The 19,296-nt window shown below is 48.6% G+C and overlaps 1 protein-coding gene across 1 annotated transcript in view; it reads right to left on the reverse strand.

Moving 5' to 3' along the window:
- Positions 1–19,296, reverse strand: part of PLA2G15 (phospholipase A2 group XV) — a 146,525-nt gene that overhangs the window by 41,175 nt on the left and 86,054 nt on the right. Inside the window, exon 3 of the mRNA XM_086947755.1 lies at positions 9,774–9,892. Within this exon, the coding sequence (XP_086803881.1) occupies positions 9,774–9,892 (119 nt within the window). The remainder of the gene's footprint in view (positions 1–9,773; positions 9,893–19,296) is intronic.

Below are 19,296 nucleotides of genomic sequence, written 5' to 3' on the forward strand. Positions count from 1 at the left end.
CAGTATCAGGAAGGCAGAAGAAAACTTCAGTTTGCCAAAAGCATAAATCTGTTTGGATTTTCTATCCAGGGAACTGGCAGAAATGAGTTAGGATTTATCGAAGCCTGCACAATGAGGCTTTCCATGGTGGACTGGCGGGGAAATCTAGATCACTGGGCGCTTCCTTGTGCCGTCTGATTACTTGTGGACAAGAATATGGTTTTGGTTCGGTAGCCATCAAGGAATCCATGAGGACGTTGTGGTTGGAGAATTGCTGCCAAGACATTTAACTTTGTTTCAATGGAGGACAACTCCAATACTAGTATTCAGTACCTCAGTTGCCTTCCGATCCACCTTTGAAAATGAGACCCTTTCCTCTGTTGGTGGCTGAAGTTGCAAGCAAAGCTCAGTTTCAGGGAAAGTAGTTCAAGCCCACTACAAGTGAAAGTATAAGACATTATTACTGTAATGAGTGGTAAGCATGCCATCCCCCGCCGGATCACAATCAGTATCTTGGGGTGCTCTGCGTTCTGGTACAGGATCAGAGTAAGAGCCAAAAGGAGAATTGAGCCTCTGCTGATAGCTGCATTGTAGTAGAGGCATTGAGTTGGAATAAAGTAGCATGACAAGTGGTTGGGCTTCAGTTATTTTCCAAAACGACATAGGACAAGTGTGGGCCAATGTTAGTTCACGTATGTCTGCATTGGATTATCGATCAGCATAGTTCAAGCCACCAATGACAATAGTGTGGGCTGGAAAAGGCATGGAATGTGGTGTCAGAGTGGAAGTTTGCATCAGTAAAAGAATGTGCACTGTAGTAATTCTCAAGAGGGGGGGGCTACACAGTAATAGGAGGACGCTGTGGGTGTAACCCAACTGGAGGCTCCTGTCGTTCTATGGGGCCCGAAGGCACACCTGAGGAATTTGGAAGCATTATAGAAACCACGGTCTTCTTGAGGGCCTTTATGTGTTATATACCATAACTGCAGACTGGACAACTCTGACATCAGAACCAGCTGAGGTATCGATTACCTGGCCGGTGACCTCAATGGAATAAGGCTTAGATCTTGAAACCCTAAAGCCTTCTCTTAAAAAGGAGAGTGGTGCGATGGGGTTGAGCTCCGCTTTGCTTACTAGTTCATGCATTTGGACTTTGACAAACCAGAAGTTTCTGAGCGGGAAGAGGAGCGAGTGGGGTCACTGCCTTGTAACCTGGACAAGGCCTGTGACTTTAGGTCTAATTTAGATTTCCGCGGACAGGTTACTCAGTCACAACGGTGACAGATATCCCATCCGTCGAAATATAAATCTCATAGGATATTATGGGATTTATATTTTGCCCGAGGGGATATCCGTCACCATTGTGACGGAGTAACAGGTCAGGCAAAATCTGAATCAGGCACTTAATCATGGATGTCACGCAGGTCTTGCTCCAGTCTACTTGTTATACTTGTATGATGAACATCTTAACCTTTGAGTCTTAGGTTGCCTTCGGATGCATTGATCATAGGTCTTTGAATCATGACCAGAGCCCAGGAACCAAAGATGCACCATAGTGGGATCGGTGACCAATACCTACTTGCAGTAGTCTCGGCACAGCTTAAAGCCTGTCGCTTTTGGTGGGAACATAGTCCCTAACAAACTGTGAAAACAAATTGGAGAGGTCAAGGGATCAACAAAAATGGATTCGTATCCATTTCGGATGGTACAGGCAGAAAAGAACTGATGTCAGCAAGCATGGGCGGTGCTTATATGCAGTTCTGCTACATTATTTCTAGAGCGGGTCTGAGCCAGCTCGGAACTGTACAACATTACCAACTGACACACAGGAGCAATGGTGAAAATAATTCTCTAGATCCAGTTTAATTTCTAGGGATCTTCTCAAAGGGATGAATCTGCAGTTAGAAGTGTCAAACAGATGCAGACAACCCTGAAGTTATTGCCTGGACCAGAATGAAACTGTCAATTTCATTTTAGGACTGGCTCATTTAGATCATATTTCAAGCCTTTATATCTTATCTAATGCCACTGACTACATATCTCGCAAAGAATTCCATTTAAAAATATACATTAGACACAAAGCAGCTCATTCTTCATGGCTGATATTTTTGAATTTACAAAGGGTACCCTTGGAATGTCTGGCACAAAAACTTTATAACGTGTTCACCTCCAGCAATTGAGCTCAGCCAAATCTTTCAAGTTTCGATAAAGAGCTTAGAACATACCTTTTGCATTTGGACCTCTGACTCCAGTGGGGGAAAACCCCTTGGACTCACTGTCACATTATATAAAGCACATCCCCAGCCTAGTATTTATGAGAATGCATCCGCTTCTCCATAGATGTGCTCACCTCTGCCAGGCACTCAGTCACAGAAGCCACACTTAAGGCTTGCAAAATTACACCTCCACTCTTGAGATTTGTATGCTTCAAGTCCTAGCTAAAAACAAATCATTGACTCAGAGAGAACATCACTCTGTCAGATCAATAGGGATGAACGGGTACTCATTTCCAAGTGTCATTGCTCTGCAGGGTTCGACTATTCATCAGTCAGATTGAGTCATTCGAACCACTGGTTAGGATTTAACTGACTAATGCTATGTGATCTGTACATGCTCACCCAAAAACAAACAATAAATTTAAGTGAATATAAGAAGGAAACAGATACATTTTGCCTCGATTGGAAAAATTGCAAAGCTAGCTTAAAAGCTCTACATTGGCTGGTGGGACCGTGAAAAATCAAAGCGTACCAGGCACAGCCCATTAACAAATAAGGGTAAAAGATACATTCAGGGACTGTGTACACATTGCAAATGAGCCAAGGCAGATATTGCATTCCAGCTTAAATTCAAAACAATAATGTACAAAATCCTCAGCACTAAAGAAATCAAAGCGGTTGAACAAACTGTTTCCTTTAGACCTCCGACAACCACGTCAGCCATGAGAGCATTACCAACCCATCTACATTTAAGGAAATTGCGTAAAAGAATTCATGCACTGATAAGGCAACAAACGGAGATGTAGAAACGGTGATTATGTGACAGCTGGACTCAAACTGTTGCAATAATAGCAAATGAAATGCATCAGCCGCCTAAGCAACCTTCCAAGCACACAACGCCTTGCAAGCATCTACCAGATCACCGCTATTGGTTTCCTGGTAATCTTACATCCTTTTGCAAAAAACTTTCTAGTCTAGATAAACCTACACACTTAGCATGTAGCAGTTTAACAATAGGGCTCGACAAATCTGAATAAGCATTTGCAATGGGATAGGTCTCGCATTAGGAAAGTTTGAGCTATTGGTATTGTAAATGACACATTTTTTATTTATGTTTTGTTTTTGAAAATAGCGAAATTATTAGCTTTGTCATTTACAATGGCAATAGTTCTAACTTTCGCAAATGTGACACCTATAGCATTTGTAATGTATTATGTGTTGTATTTACGTGACTTAGATGTATTGATATTACAAATAACAATGGCTTTACATTTTTTTTCAATAATTAATACTTAAATGAAAGTTAATATAATTTATAATGGCACTAGCTTAAAGTTTTGTAAATAACTTTTGTGAAGATTATGTTCAGTGTATTTTATTGTGACAGAAAATCCAAGAACAGAAGTGAAATATTATCATATTTTTATTACATTTGTAATAAAGCTTGAAACATTGAGAGAACATATGTGAACCAGGTGTTGTTGAATGGTTGCACAGATTGATGCTGTGGTGGCGCTGAGTGATGTTGTGATGGCGAACGAGTGATGCTGTGGCCTTCAGTGATGCTGTGGTAGCGCATAGTGATGTTGTGGTGCCCCTGAATGATGCTGTGGTGGTGCGGAGTGATGCTGTATGCTATGCTATGTTTTGTTTTGCTATGCTATGTTTTGTTATGCTATCTTTTGCATTCCTATGCTTTGATTTGTTATGCTATGTTTTGTTATGCTATGCTTTGTTATGCTATGCTATGTTTTGCTATGCTATGTTTTGCTATGCTATGTTTTTCTATGCTATGTTATGCTATGTTTTGTTATGCTGTTTTGTTATGCTATGCCATGTTTTGCTATGCGATTATATGTTTTGTTTTGCTATGCTATGTTTTGTTGTGTTTTGTTAAGCTATGCTATGTTTTGTTGTGTTTTGCTATGTTTTGTTATGCTATGTGTTGTGTTTTGTTATGCTATGCTTTGTTATGTTATGCTATGTTTTGTTATGCTATGCTGTGTTTTGTTTTGTTATGCTATGCTATGTTTAGTTTTGCTATCCTATGTTATGCTATGCTATGCTTTGTTATGCTATGCTATGCTATGCTATGCTATGCTTTGTTGTGTTTTATTATGCTATGTTTTGTTTTGCTATCCTATGCTTTGTTTTGTTATGCTATGTTTTGCTATCCTATGCTTTTTTTGTTATTCTCTGCTATGCTGTGTTTAGTTATGCTATGCTGGTGAGGGTGTGTGTGTGTGTGTGTGTGAGGGGGAGGGTGTGTGTGTGAAGGGGAGGGTGTGTGTGTGAGGGGGAGGGTGTGTGTGTGTGTGAGGGGGAGGGTGTGTGAGGGTGAGGAGGTGTGAGGGTGAGGGTGTGTGTGAGGGTGAGTGTGAGGGTGAGGGTGAGTGTGAGGGTGAGGGTGTGTGAGGGTGTGTGTGAGGGTGTGTGTGAGGGTGTGTGTGGGGGTGAGGGGGTGTGTGGGGGTGAGGGGGTGTGTGAGGGTGTGTGAGGGTGTGTGAGGGGGAGTGAGGGTGGGTGAGTGAGGGTAGGCTTTCACTTCCGTCCAGAAACAAGCTCTCAGCATAGCTGTGGCGGGGCGGGGGGGGGGGGAGGGGGAGGCGGGGAGCGGGAGCGCATTCTTTTGAAGTCTGATGCGGGGGCGGGGGAGCAGCAGCCTTTGAAGTCTGATGCCGAGGCACAGACAAATGGTGGTGTGTGACGTGGGTGGGTGCACGCGCCTGTCTCACATGAACTGGGTCTAATCCGCAGTTTTGGTAGACTTTTCGGACTGCTTACTAGAATCTTTGCGCAATGCTTATGCATTGCTCAGCGAGACCTAAAAATGGCGGCCCAAACAGTGGCAATCTCTGCCACACTTAGACACGTCCCATTTAAATATATGCACAGACTACACATCACACCAGAAAGGCTAGAGAGGATGGACGGACTCCCCCCCCCCCCCCCCCCCCCCCCCCCCCCTGCTATGCTCGGGTTGAGAAACAAAAAAGGGGATTTTCTTTCACGTGACTTGGTTATGCACGTTAATACAAAGATACTAGACCTCCATCACACAACTCCTGTCAGATATAACACCTGCCAGAGACCTTATGACCTAAACTGATACTACTGGGAAAACGGATGAATGAAACCCCATACGTATGAGAACACTAATAGGGTTGGGAAGGCTATCACCAGGAGAAATATAGCCAAGTTTTGGCTGTCACGGACAGCAGCAATGGTGCGAGGATGCACGGGGCATAGATTGAATGGCATACTACAGATTCAGCACATGTAGCAGGAGATGCCCACACAAACATACCAAGATCTGGGGCCCATGGATCAAATTCTTTGATCTGGATATGTGAACTCATAAGTTTCTGTTGTTGCCTGACAACCAGCACCCTCTTTTCATACATGTGAAATGTGACTTGTGTGCAATGGTGTGAAATACAGAGCCGTTTTATGTTGTTGGACTATTTCACTGCATCTGAAAATTTATAGGAAAAGTTATTTTAAAAAAAAGGTTTCCGGACTTGCAGGGTTGCTGTCCAATGGTGAGTCATTTGTGTCAATGCTATCTCTGTATTCGTATCCCATGTATGAGGCAGTAGGGTGACAAGCAAAGGTTGAGAATTGCCTCTGGATTCATAATGATTTCCGAAATATTAGCTTTCTTAGACCAGATGATGTGCATCCAGGTATAATATGCACCTTTCTGTCCAGATCATCAGTGCATGTGCCGACCAGTTCCCTCAAAGTGGCGTGTAAATTATCCTAAGGTCCAGCCCCCAAGCTCTTGTTCCATTACACACCAACATTGCCCACAGCAAGCACAATTGCATGCAGTCTCCCATACCTTGCAATACACCCATGCAGCTTGTATTTACAAGTTCAAAACTGCCCCAGTTGGAAACATAAACCACTTTTTTTTTTATCTAGTTCACTAACGGTGGGGCTTTTTATTTTGGTGCCTGGGCCTATTTTCTGTCCCAATCTCAGACTGCCAATCCCCCCTGATGTATAGTGGCACCTGTGATCACTATCCTCTTCTTCTGCGTTCTTGAACCCCTCAAAGGTCCATTAGCGATGCACAGGGAACACCAGTAATGTCTTACAGTGGAGGAGTGATTATGTAATGGGCCCTAGTGCAAAGAAGGAAATGGGATCCTGGCCGCTGTTTGAATTGTGAAATACAACAATAATCAGGGTTCAATATGCCCCTCGGGCCCATGAGCCCCGGTGACACTATACCTATTGCACCCATGAAAACTATGTCACTCCTGTCTTAGTTGTGTCAGACCAGCTGCACGCAAGTGTCTGTCCCAAATGCTCTGCATTCTGTAAGAAGGAAATCGCAACCCAACGGCCGTTCAGAATAAGAAAAGGGATTTGCTCCAAAGTGTGCCAGCGTCACAGGCCATAGAAAATAAGCTGAATTCAGACTCGGCCGCAAGGCGCGAGGCACAATTCAACACTTCCGAGCAGTGCAGCATGCACGGTCTGAGCTGTCTTTTGGCCCTGTGGGAGGATAGGGGTGTTGAGTGTTTCTGTGTTTCCAGCCATTGGTGTGTGTCTGTAGTAGTCAGTGCCAATCTACTGTCTCCTTTCAGTGAACTGGCGGCTCCGGCTGGGTCGATTAAATGTATTTTTATAGCAATGGCGGATGATGAAGCCGAGACGTACTGGGTGTAGTGTCCTGCAGGACACGTTTAGTGTTCTACCTGTGTTTGCACCCCACACCACCCACCCACCCATCACAGGCATCACTGGTCAGGTGATTCTTAAAATAAAAGGGGCAGGGGCCCATGCCCTGGGCCTGTTTCAGCACCCTAGCACACTCTGTCCTTGTCACTTATTGGTAGCATGTGGGGTCAGGGCCCACAACACTACACTGGGGAACAGCAGCGTAACGCAGGACCCTGAAACCCCTGCAGTGGGGTGGGAGGGAGCACCTATTCAGGGAGTCCCCATCCGTTCAGGGGCCCCCATTCAGCCAAAGCCAATGAATAAGAAGATAAGGGAGATCCAGGGGCCCCCTCATTGCATTCAGTAGGCAGCCCCATCATTTGATATTATGGCACTGCTGGAATGTACCATCTCCAAGGCACGGTTTATGGGCATTACTTTGGTAAAGCAGTAGCTGCCTTGAGTGTACAATTTAACTCCCAAAGGAACTGCGTTCAGACCCCTTCCAGTTGCCTTACCAGTGTCATGGGCCCTTGGCCCTCTGACCCTGTTTGAACGGTGAATTACAGTAATAATCCGGGTTCATTGGGTCCCTCAGACCCAATGCACCAATCAAGCTACGGGACTGCGCCAGACCTTCTTGTCGGCTCATGTTATTTTCACCCTGCTCGAAAATGATGGTTTATTCTCCTCTAGTATTGCTTTCGCCTTTTCCCGCCAGTGCTTCTGAGGTAAAATAAAGCAGGCCTGTTTCATCTCTGTGTGAAAATATACCGCAAGGAGATGAAAGCAGGCCTGCTTTATTTTAGTTTGTAAGGTTTTGTATCCTGGCTTGTTTTATACACAAGAATTATGGATCTGCATTAGTAGGTCACGCTGTGAGCTACATTTTTCTACACCCAAAATATATGATGCAGTCTCTCAGCGCTGTTAAAAAAAAAAAACGAGGCTGTCATTGTATGTGCACTCCCCAGTGAGCAGTGGCAGGTTGCAGGAGACACTGTCTTGCTTCCCTGTGAAATGGATCCAAAAAAGAAGCAGCCCGCGCGCGCGCCACTGCAGGCATATGTCTTTAATTATGGCGCCCCTGTCAGCACGATAATTGAAGACATATGGGCTTTGGTGCGCGTAACAGACACCAATAGGCCATAGGCAGAGCTACGCGACCGCCTATGGCCTATTGAGTGTTCTGTTAAAAAACAGCACGCACCCAAAGCCCAATCAAAATGGACCTTGAAATGCACATGCACGAGCTGCGTGGAATTTTATGGTCCATTTTTTAAACCCTAGTAAAAGGGCTTTTCGCTTCGCGAGCCCTAAAAATGGTACTAGTCCTGCAGGTCTAGTACTTTAAAAAAAACTCCTCAACCTATCAGTAACCTACTTGAGCTCCGTCTCTGAAAGCAGAGCAAATGTGACAAGATAACAAGATTTAAAGGCCTCTTTATTGCTCATTTGCTTTGTGAGCAATAAAAAGACCTTTAAATCGTGTTATCTTGTCACATTTGCTCCGTTTTCAAAGACGGAGGACGAAAAGTTAGTATGTTTTCCTACAAGTTGGACCTAAAAAAAGCTCGACCTCATAAAATTTACCTCGCAAATGCGAGTTGTCGAGTGGATTTGTCGAGCCCTGATCCGATGTGTATTAAAACTGCTTTGCTACTCTAGCACTTTGAAAAGGCAGAATGTCATGAAAGTATTCAAAATTTAAATGAATTGCAATGTTGTTTTTCTCCACTGCTGTTGGCGATACAATTTGATCTTTTTCTTAGTAAGGATAGTTTTTTTTTTATGTCTCGAGTTTTTCAGTAGGTGAAATGCACATGAATTTTAACTGCGTGCAGTCTTATATTACATCTAAAACAGCTTTATTTCAAATATGAGAAAATAATGTACAATAAATTAACTTAAGACGATTTACCAAGTTACACAAATATTTCAAAGTAGGAGATGCTATGGGACAAATGATGGTGGAATACCACCTGCAACTATTCATAGCTACATTTATAAGTGGGTATTTAGATATATAGTTATCAGCAGATTATTTGTAGCAATTACATTTTGAGCTACTACTGGAAAAGGAGCAGTACAATTACTTAAAATGTATTTAGTAACCCATATCCTGGACGATCATCTCAGCCCCTGCAGGAACCTAACCTTTCCCTATGCAAACCAAAGCTCCGCATTTCAACTCTGGCTCTCTGTGTGCACTGAGATCTGCAGGTCAAACCAAAACCCATGTATAATATATCAAGACAAATATTTAATGGGGCTCAACTGGCTTTAGCTTGCTTAATCTCCACAACGGCCCCATTAAAGCCGGGGGTGCCTGGCTCCACCTTGGGGATTCCCAGTAGGGACCATCCCACAGGGAAAGCCAGGACGGGTTCCCCAGCGGTATACAGTGCCAGGACGCCGGCTGGAAACAGTGTGCTTTACAAGTAAAACATTACATTACATTAACTGTGAAAAGTTACGCTAAAACTTCCAAGAATGCATCAGTGACCCAAAATAAAGAAATAGAGCAATAAAAATGAAGAACAGATTAAAAAGTGAAATCCAAATTAAGCAATATAAGAGGGTCTCATCCTGGACTGAAAGGCCACACAAGAGGATCCTATTAACCATCCTCTGTAAAGAACAACCCATTACAAAGGATTATAATAACTATCAGCTCATGAAGTCTTATTATAAGAAATGAGAATGAACCAAACCTACAAGTACTGGATCTTGTTTGAATACAATAAAGTGATAGATAGGTGGCAACTTATGTTTACTTTTAATGTGATGCTCTTGTATATGGTAAGATACCTTCTTGGTTAAGGCACAATGAATAAAACACATGTTTAACAGCACTGCTTCTTTCACTTGTGGCAGGTGGGAGAAAACGCAAACTATACATACCAACAGAATATTTACTTGGATCCAGATACTCCAAGGAAGAAGTATTTCCAAAGTCTGGAACACGAATATCCACTCCGTCAGGAGGACTGGTTGTTTTTGTAGTCCTGTTATACACCAACCTGAAATTAGAAACGGAGAACCCTAAATTAAGGACAACTATCACAATATCTTAAATATTACATTTGTTGGTAGATAAAAAGGAAAGGCGGAGTCCTGTATAAATGAAGGTTCTACTGGTTCAGTGACTTTTGCTTTATCAGCTTTTAAAATGAGAGGAGAACCTGCAACATGGAAGAGCTCCATAGAAGGAGGAGGCCAAGAACCACATTTGGATATACATTCCTCACAGCACTGGGCATACCTGGAGGCTATACAGAAACACGTTGCACATCCTCGATCAATCTGAAAACTAGGGAGTTATTAAAGGGAATAAAATTACACCGGCACTGAGATGGAGGCATGTGTTCTCATTTGTACAGAAATCACAGTGGCTGAAGTAATGGTGTTTGTTCAATGCTGATGAGAGGGAGTTTCCTCACACTGCCCGAGATAGAACCATTGAATCTGCTGAGCAGGTGAAAAGCAAGTCAGACTCCAAGGTTAAATTCCTCGCATCTCTACTAAAAAAGCTAAAAATAAATAAAAAAATGTAAAAAAACATTTGTTTGGAGAAAATAAAATTTGAAAAAGCAGTAAATTGTGGTAAATACATTCTAAAACCATTTAGCAGAATTTTGTAGAAATTTCGGAGCAATAAGAAAAAGGCTAAAAGCGTCTTTTGAAAGTATGGAATATAATTTAAACAAACATTTACAATGCAATGGTCTCGCCTTTGTTAAACTTAGAGCTATTGGCATTGCAAATGACAACATTTTTATTTGTGTTGGTTTTAAAAACAGATAAATAAATGGCATTGTCATTTACAATGCCAATAGCTTAATCTCTCGCAAATGACACACACACACACACACAGAGCCCCCCCCCACACACACACAGAGCCCCCCCCAACACACAGAGCGCCCCCCACACACAGAGCGCCCCCCACACACAGAGCGCCCCCCACACACATACACAGAGCCCCCCACACATACACAGAGCCCCCCCACACACACAGAGCCCCCCACACACACAGAGCCCCCCACACACACAGAGCCCCCCACACACACAGCCCCCCCACACACAGCCCCCCACACACAGAGCCCCCCCCCACACACACAGAGCCCCCCCCCACACACACAGAGCCCCCCCACACACAGAGCCCCCACACACACAGAGCCCCCCCCCCACACAGAGCCCCCCCCACACACAGAGCCCCCCACACACAGAGCCCCCCACACACAGAGCCACACACAGCCACAGCCACACACACAGAGACCCACACACAGAGCCCTTCACACACAGAACCCCTCACACACAGAGCCCCTCACACACAGAGCCCCTCACACAGAGCCCCCCACACACACAGAGCCCCCCACACACACAGAGCCCCCCACACACACAGAGCCCCACCCCACACACACAGAGCCCCACCACACACACAGCGCCCCCCTCCCCACACACTGAGCCCCCCCCCACACACACACACACACACAGAGCCCCCCCACACACAGAGCCCCCCACAGAAACACAGAGCCCCCCACAGAAACACAGAGCTCCCCACAGAAACACAGAGCCCCCCACAGACACACAGAGCCCCCCACAGACACACAGAGCCCCCCCACACACAGAGCCCCCCCACACACAGAGCCCCCCCACACACAGAGCCCCCCCCACACACAGAGCCCCCCCCACACAGAGCCCCCCCCACACAGAGCCCCCCCCACACAGAGCCCCCCCACACACAGAGCCCCCCCACACACAGAGCCCTCCCACACACAGAGCCCTCCCACACACAGAGCCCTCCCACACACAGAGCCCTCCCACACACAGAGCCCCCCCCACACACACACAGAGCCACACATAGAGCCACACACACAGAGACCCACATACACAAAGACCCACAGAGACACACACACACACAGACCCACACACACAGAGACCCACACACACAGACCCACAGAGACCCACACACCCACACAGAGACCCACACACCCACACAGACACACACAGAGCCCCACGCACACACAGCCCCACCACACACAGAGCAACAGCCCCACACACAGAGCCACAGCCCCACACAGAGCCCCCCACACACACAGAGCCCCACACACACACACACAGCACCCCACACACACACAGCCCCACACACACACACAGAGCCACACACACACAGAGCCCCACACACACACAGAGCCCCACACACACACAGAGCCCCACACACACACAGAGCCCCACACACACACACAGAGCCCCACACACACAGAGCCCCACACACACAGAGCCCCCACCCACACACAGAGCCCCACACACACACAGAGCCCCACACACACACAGAGCCCCACACACACACAGAGCCCCCCCCCACACACACAGAGCCCCCCCACACACACACAGAGCCCCACCCCACACACAGAGCCCCCCTCCCCAGACACAGCGCCCCCCTCCCCAGACACAGCGCCCCCCCTCCCCACACACAGAGCCCCCCACACACACACACACACAGAGCCCCCCACACACACACAGAGCCCCCCCCACACAGAGCCCCCCCACACAGAGCCCCCCCCCACACACAGAGCCCCCCCCCACACACAGAGCCCCCCCACACAGAGCCCCCCCCACACACAGAGCCCCCCCACACACACAGAGCCCCCCCCCCACACAGCCCCCCACACACACCCCCCCACACACACAGCCCCCCCACACACACACAGAGCCCCACACACACAGAGCCCCCCACACACACAGAGCCCCACACACACACACAGAGCCCCACACACACACACACACAGAGCCCCACACACACACACAGCCCCACACACACACACAGCCCCACACACACACACAGCCCCACACACACACAGCCCCACACACACAGAGCCCCACACACACAGAGCCCCACACACACACAGAGCCCCACACACACACAGAGCCCCACACACACAGAGCCCCACACACACAGAGCCCCACACACACAGAGCCCCACACACACAGAGCCCCACACACACAGAGCCCCACACACACAGAGCCCCACACACACAGAGCCCCACACACACACAGAGCCCCACACACACACAGAGCCCCACACACACACAGAGCCCCACACACACACAGAGCCCCACACACACACACAGAGCCCCTCTCTCACACACACAGAGCCCCTCTCTCACACACACAGGGCCCCCCCACACACACACAGGGCCCCACACACACACACACAGGGCCCCACACACCAACACACAGAGCCCCCACACACACACACAGCCACACACAGAGCCCCCCACATACACATAGCCCCCCACAGACACACAGAGCCCCACACACACACAGAGCCCCCCACACACAGAGAGCCCCCCACACACAGAGAGCCCCACACACAGAGCCCCACACACACACACACAGAGCCCCCCACACACAGAGCCCCACACACGCACACACAGAGCCCCACACACACACACACAGAGCCACACACACACACAGAGCCCCACACACACACAGAGCCCCCCACACACACAGAGCCCCACACACACACAGAGCCCCCCACACACACACACAGAGCCCCCCACACACAGAGCCCCCCCACACACAGAGCCCCACACACGCACACACAGGGCCCCACACACGCACACACAGGGCCCCACACACAGGACCCCCCCACAAACACAGAGCCCCCCCCCCACAAACACAGAGCCCCCCCCCCCCACAAACACAGAGCCCCCCCCCACAAACACAGAGCCCCCCCCCCCCACAAACACAGAGCCCCCCACACAAACAGAGCCCCCCACACAAACAGAGCCCCCCACACAAACAGAGCCCCCCATACAAACACAGAGCCCCCCATACAAACACAGAGCCCCCCATACAAACACAGAGCCCCCCACACAAACACAGAGCCCCCCACACAAACACAGAACCCCCCCACACACACAGAGCCACGCACACACAGCCACACACACAGAGCCACACACACACACACAGCCACACACACACACAGAGCCACACACACACACACAGAGCCACACACACACACAGAGCCACACACACACACACACAGAGCCACACACACACACAGAGCCACACACACACACACAGAGCCACACACACACACAGAGCCACACACACACACACAGAGCCACACACACACACAGAGCCACACAAACACAGAGCCACACACACAGAGCCACACAAACACAGAGCCACACACACAGAGCCACACACACAGAGCCACACACACACACACACACAGAGCCACAAACACACACACACAGAGCCACACACACAGAGCCACACACACACACACACACAGAGCCACACACACAAACAGAGCCCCCCACACAAACAGAGCCCCCCACACAAACAGAGCCCCCCACACAAACAGAGCCCCCCACACAAACAGAGCCCCCCATACAAACACAGAGCCCCCCATACAAACACAGAGCCCCCCACACAAACACAGAGCCCCCCACACAAACACAGAGCCCCCCACACAAACACAGAGCCCCCCACACAAACACAGAACCCCCCCACACACACAGAGCCACGCACACACAGCCACACACACAGAGCCACACACACACACAGAGCCACACACACACACACAGAGCCACACAAACACAGAGCCACACAAACACAGAGCCACACACACAGAGCCACACACACAGAGCCACACAAACACAGAGCCACACACACAGAGCCACACAAACACAGAGCCACACACACAGAGCCACACACACAGAGCCACACACACACAGAGCCACACACACACACACAGAGCCACACACACACACACAGAGCCACAAACACACACACAGAGCCACACACACACAGAGCCACACACACACACACACACAGAGCCACACACACACACACACAGAGCCACACACACACACACACACAGAGCCACACACACACACAGAGCCACACACACACACAGAGCCACACACACACACACAGCCACACACACACACACACACAGCCACACACACACACACAGAGCCACACACACACACACACACACACAGAGCCACGCACACACACAGAGCCACGCACACAGAGCCACACACACACACAGAGCCACACACACACACAGAGCCACACACACACACAGAGCCACACACACACACACACAGAGCCACACACACACACACAGAGCCACACACACACACAGAGCCACACACACACACAGAGCCACACACACACACAGAGCCACACACACACACAGAGCCACACACACACACACAGAGCCACACACACACACACAGAGCCACACACACACACAGAGCCACACACACACACAGAGCCACACACACACACAGAGCCACACACACAGAGCCACACACACAGAGCCACACACACAGAGCCACACACACAGAGCCACACACACAGAGCCACACACACAGAGCCACACACACAGAGCCACACACACACACAGAGCCACACACACAGAGCCACACACACAGAGCCACACACACACACAGAGCCACACAAAGAGCCACACACACAGAGCCACACACACACACACAGAGCCACACACACACACACAGAGCCACACACACACACACAGAGCCACACACACACAGAGCCACACACACACACACAGAGCCACACACACACACACAGAGCCACACACACACACACAGAGCCACGCACACACACAGAGCCACACACACACACAGAGCCACACACACACACAGAGCCACACACACACACAGAGCCACACACACACACAGAGCCACACACACACACAGAGCCACACACACACACAGAGCCACACACACACACAGAGCCACACACACACACAGAGCCACACACACACACAGAGCCACACACACAGAGCCACACACACAGAGCCACACACACAGAGCCACACACACAGAGCCACACACACACAAACTCTGACACTCCAAGCCCACTCAAACAAGCCACAGAACACACTGACAGAATTCTCCTGGCAAGAGGCAAACAATGGCAAAGCCGTGCCAAAAGGGCGCACACAACTGCAGCATCACCCTGCTGGGATTCAGCGTTCATTGACAGCCCCTCAAGGTGGAAACTTATACCGACAGGACAAAGCTGAAAGTTAGCTGAAAATGACAGGGTCCTGATTGACAAGGACACAAACTGACCTGGAATTCTGGGACAAGATTTTGGTACTGGGTAGGACAGACATTCTTTTGTGGCCCTCTTTTTGTGAATTTCAATACAATTCAGATAACCCAAGACTACAACTCCCAGAATGCATTAGCTCATTCAATGGAGCTAATGCAGAAGTGTGGCTCACGGTGTAGAGCAGGCAGACCCGGAAGCTGAGGTCAGACCCGGGACCAGGGTTCAATTCCCGACGCGGCAGGGTCTTGAGCTCAAATGTCCACGGACTCGATAATTCTCGCTTTGGTGCCTGCTCTAATCATGGGTTCTCACTCTGCAACTCTGGGCAATAAGCTTGCTTAATCTCCACAACGGCCCCCCTGCGGCGGGATGCCTGTCTTTCACCTTGGGGATGCCCTGTAGGGGCTATCTCACAGGGAAAAGCCAGGACGGGTTCCCAAGGCAAGCGCCGGGAAACCTCCGGGTAGCTGTGCGCTCAATAAATGCAATAATAATAATAATAATAATAATAATAATGAAACAGGAGCACTGTGTGCCCAGTGACAACACTTGTCATCAATCTACCCTTTAGTTAAACAGCGCACATCTTTGAAACTAAACGTTCAGTTTCTCCATAAATAAGCAATGCAATACATGCGATTGTCTGCCACGCTGTTTATGCATCCACTGATATAAAATGGTATTTTCTTTTGACCTGACCATTGGTCTCATGCCACCTCTGTGCCAACAATACTATGTTTTCTCCTTTCCCAATATTTCACCTCACCTCCAGTCATACATCTCAGACTGTCTCTATTCTGCCTGAACCTCATTCATGTTGACTTCTTCTCAGGGCGGATTTCATTTTTCCCAAGCCTCCCCCTCGTTCCATATCACCCTGGGATGTGCTGTGAGGGAGTTCAACCAACGGCACATTCCAAGCTCACACCTGGGGCTGCCCTGGTCGGGCTCATCCCACGGTTACCTGTGAGTGGTGGGCCTTCGCAGCGCCTCGCACTTTCACGCGCTGTGCTGTGATGCTGCACAAAAACGTTTTACGCTGTGAGGCAGCGTTATGCTAGCACGTGAACCAAGAGTGCAGGGTCTTTTTTTAAATATTATGGGGTTGTATTTCCAATTTTCGAGGTTCAGTTTTACTTCCTGGCCTCTCCAATAATGGGTAACACTGCCCAATCGCATCTGCGTTTACAGGGAAAAGCTTGTGGTTGTATTTGAGCGGAGTGTAGCGGAAAGGTCTGTAATGCCCAGAGCCAGCCTGTTGGGTCTCTCAAACAGACCTTTGAATAAAACACACCCTTGAGTCGCGTGTTTCACCCCTATAATGTCTGTAAATGCACATTAAACTCTTCTAGACAGGTTTGTAAATAACCACAGTCCTACCCCTTCAGATGGTGCATCTGTGTGCTTCCTTTAGTGCCCGGAAACAGACAGCAAGCAGGCAGGTGACGAACCCCAGGTCCCCAGGGTTCATCTAGAGAGCCGCAAATCTGTGCCCCTGTAATGTTAGTAAATAAATCTCGCTGGCCGGAAGGGCGTAACACCCCTCCCCTGACCAGAGGGCAGACCGGCAGTGCTCGCTGGCTCGCTCTCCCGGCTGCGGCGAACAGCTTAGGGCTGATCTCCACGCGTGCCCCCCACTCCGAGCCCCTCTTGCTTCCTCTCCAAGTGCCTGCACTCACCATAGCACAGAGGGAGGCCAGCTTATGGACTGTCATCGGTGTTTACATTTGGTATAGACCACCAATGCACACTGCAAATGTAACTCACGGTATAGCACAATTGCTACACACTAAAGCAGCATCACATATTTCCTTGGATTCACCTGGATTACCGTGTACTGAATCCTAAAAATATCGAATGTGCCAAAAATAGCACGGAACTGGGGTATACGAGTTTATGCCAAACAAAACTGATTTAAGGTTTTGATACATTTAGGACAATCATTTGTTTTTATTAGGAGGGACGATTTTGTATGTGTCCGGCCCACGCTATGGTTCTGGTTTGTGGACAGACACAATGAAGTTCCACTGCGCTGTGTGATATATTGTTTACACATAGTGTAAGGATGGAAGACAACCACAAAGCTTGTAGAAAACACCACAATGCATTTTTCCCGATGAGTGGGGGTTTGGACTTGGCGTGCCCGGTTACACCTACTATGTACCTGATGTGTTATGATGGCTAAAAGAATCGCTCGCTATGCAGTGATGTGTGGATATGTCGCGCAAAGTCACAGCCTGTCAGTCATTCGGCTTCCTGCAGAAACCCGCAGCGACTGCAGGAACCTAGCACAATGAGCGCCAGATGCGTCACGGTGACAGCAGGCAAGCAGGTACCTCGGAAGGTGGGTTCATTAAAAGAGCTCTGGGATAAGCGCCGCGCACTCGAGCCCCACTGGAAGACGCGAGCTGCAGATGGCGGTGACCAGTGAGTGCAAGCCACCAAACTATAAACAGAAGGGCGCGGAGAACCATGGGCAGCTACGAGGCTTATTCACTGTCCTGGGCTCCAGTTTATAACAACAAACAAGGTGAGAGCTTTAATAGTGTCACTAAGACGGATGATGGATGGATGCTGGTTCAAGATGAGACTAGGAAAATGTGTATACAACTCAGGCGTGCCCTGTACCAGACTGCAACAAGCGCTCGCCATAACAGTTTCCTCTCTTTCTGCCCTCCCTTTGAGAGTGGCTTGGCCTGACTTACGTTTGTGGTAAAAGCTTTCTATCTTCTTTATGGGGCGAAACAGAAGGTCCCATAAAGAAGATGAGAAAGCTTTTACCACAAACGTAAGTCAAGGAGCCCAGTCTGAAAAGGACGGGGCTAAAAGAGAAAGAAGAACGTCACTAGGACCTCTTCTCCAATGGCTGGCCACAGTTTAGGACGCCAGCCAATGGAAAAGAGTGGGGGGGCTTAACCTCGCTACTGAAAATCCCTCTATGTCATTAAGTCTCGCCAGCTCGACTGCGCATGTGTGCAGTCTTTCTCACGCTGAGACCTAAAAACTAAAGATAGCAAATCGAAAAAAGTAAACATTTTGTGGGAATGTGTGGATACAATAAGTATCGCTTGCACCTTAAAGATAGAAGGGGAGCATCATTTACCTCTTAGCTCCTCAACACCACTCATGCACAGAGAACCAACTGTTGTCAAACTTACATGACTACTGCACTCCTACAGGGTCTGGGATTCGTCATAAACTCACATAAATTAGAGTTGACTCAGTCACAAACCATGAACTTCCTGGGGTTTCTGATAGACTCCAACTCAGCCACGATAAGCCTCCCGGAACTGAAGATCTGCATGATTAAGAGTTGGCC

The sequence above is a fragment of the Lissotriton vulgaris genome, chromosome 12 (assembly GCF_964263255.1).
Source record: "Lissotriton vulgaris chromosome 12, aLisVul1.2, whole genome shotgun sequence".
Classification (NCBI taxonomy): domain Eukaryota; kingdom Metazoa; phylum Chordata; class Amphibia; order Caudata; family Salamandridae; genus Lissotriton; species Lissotriton vulgaris.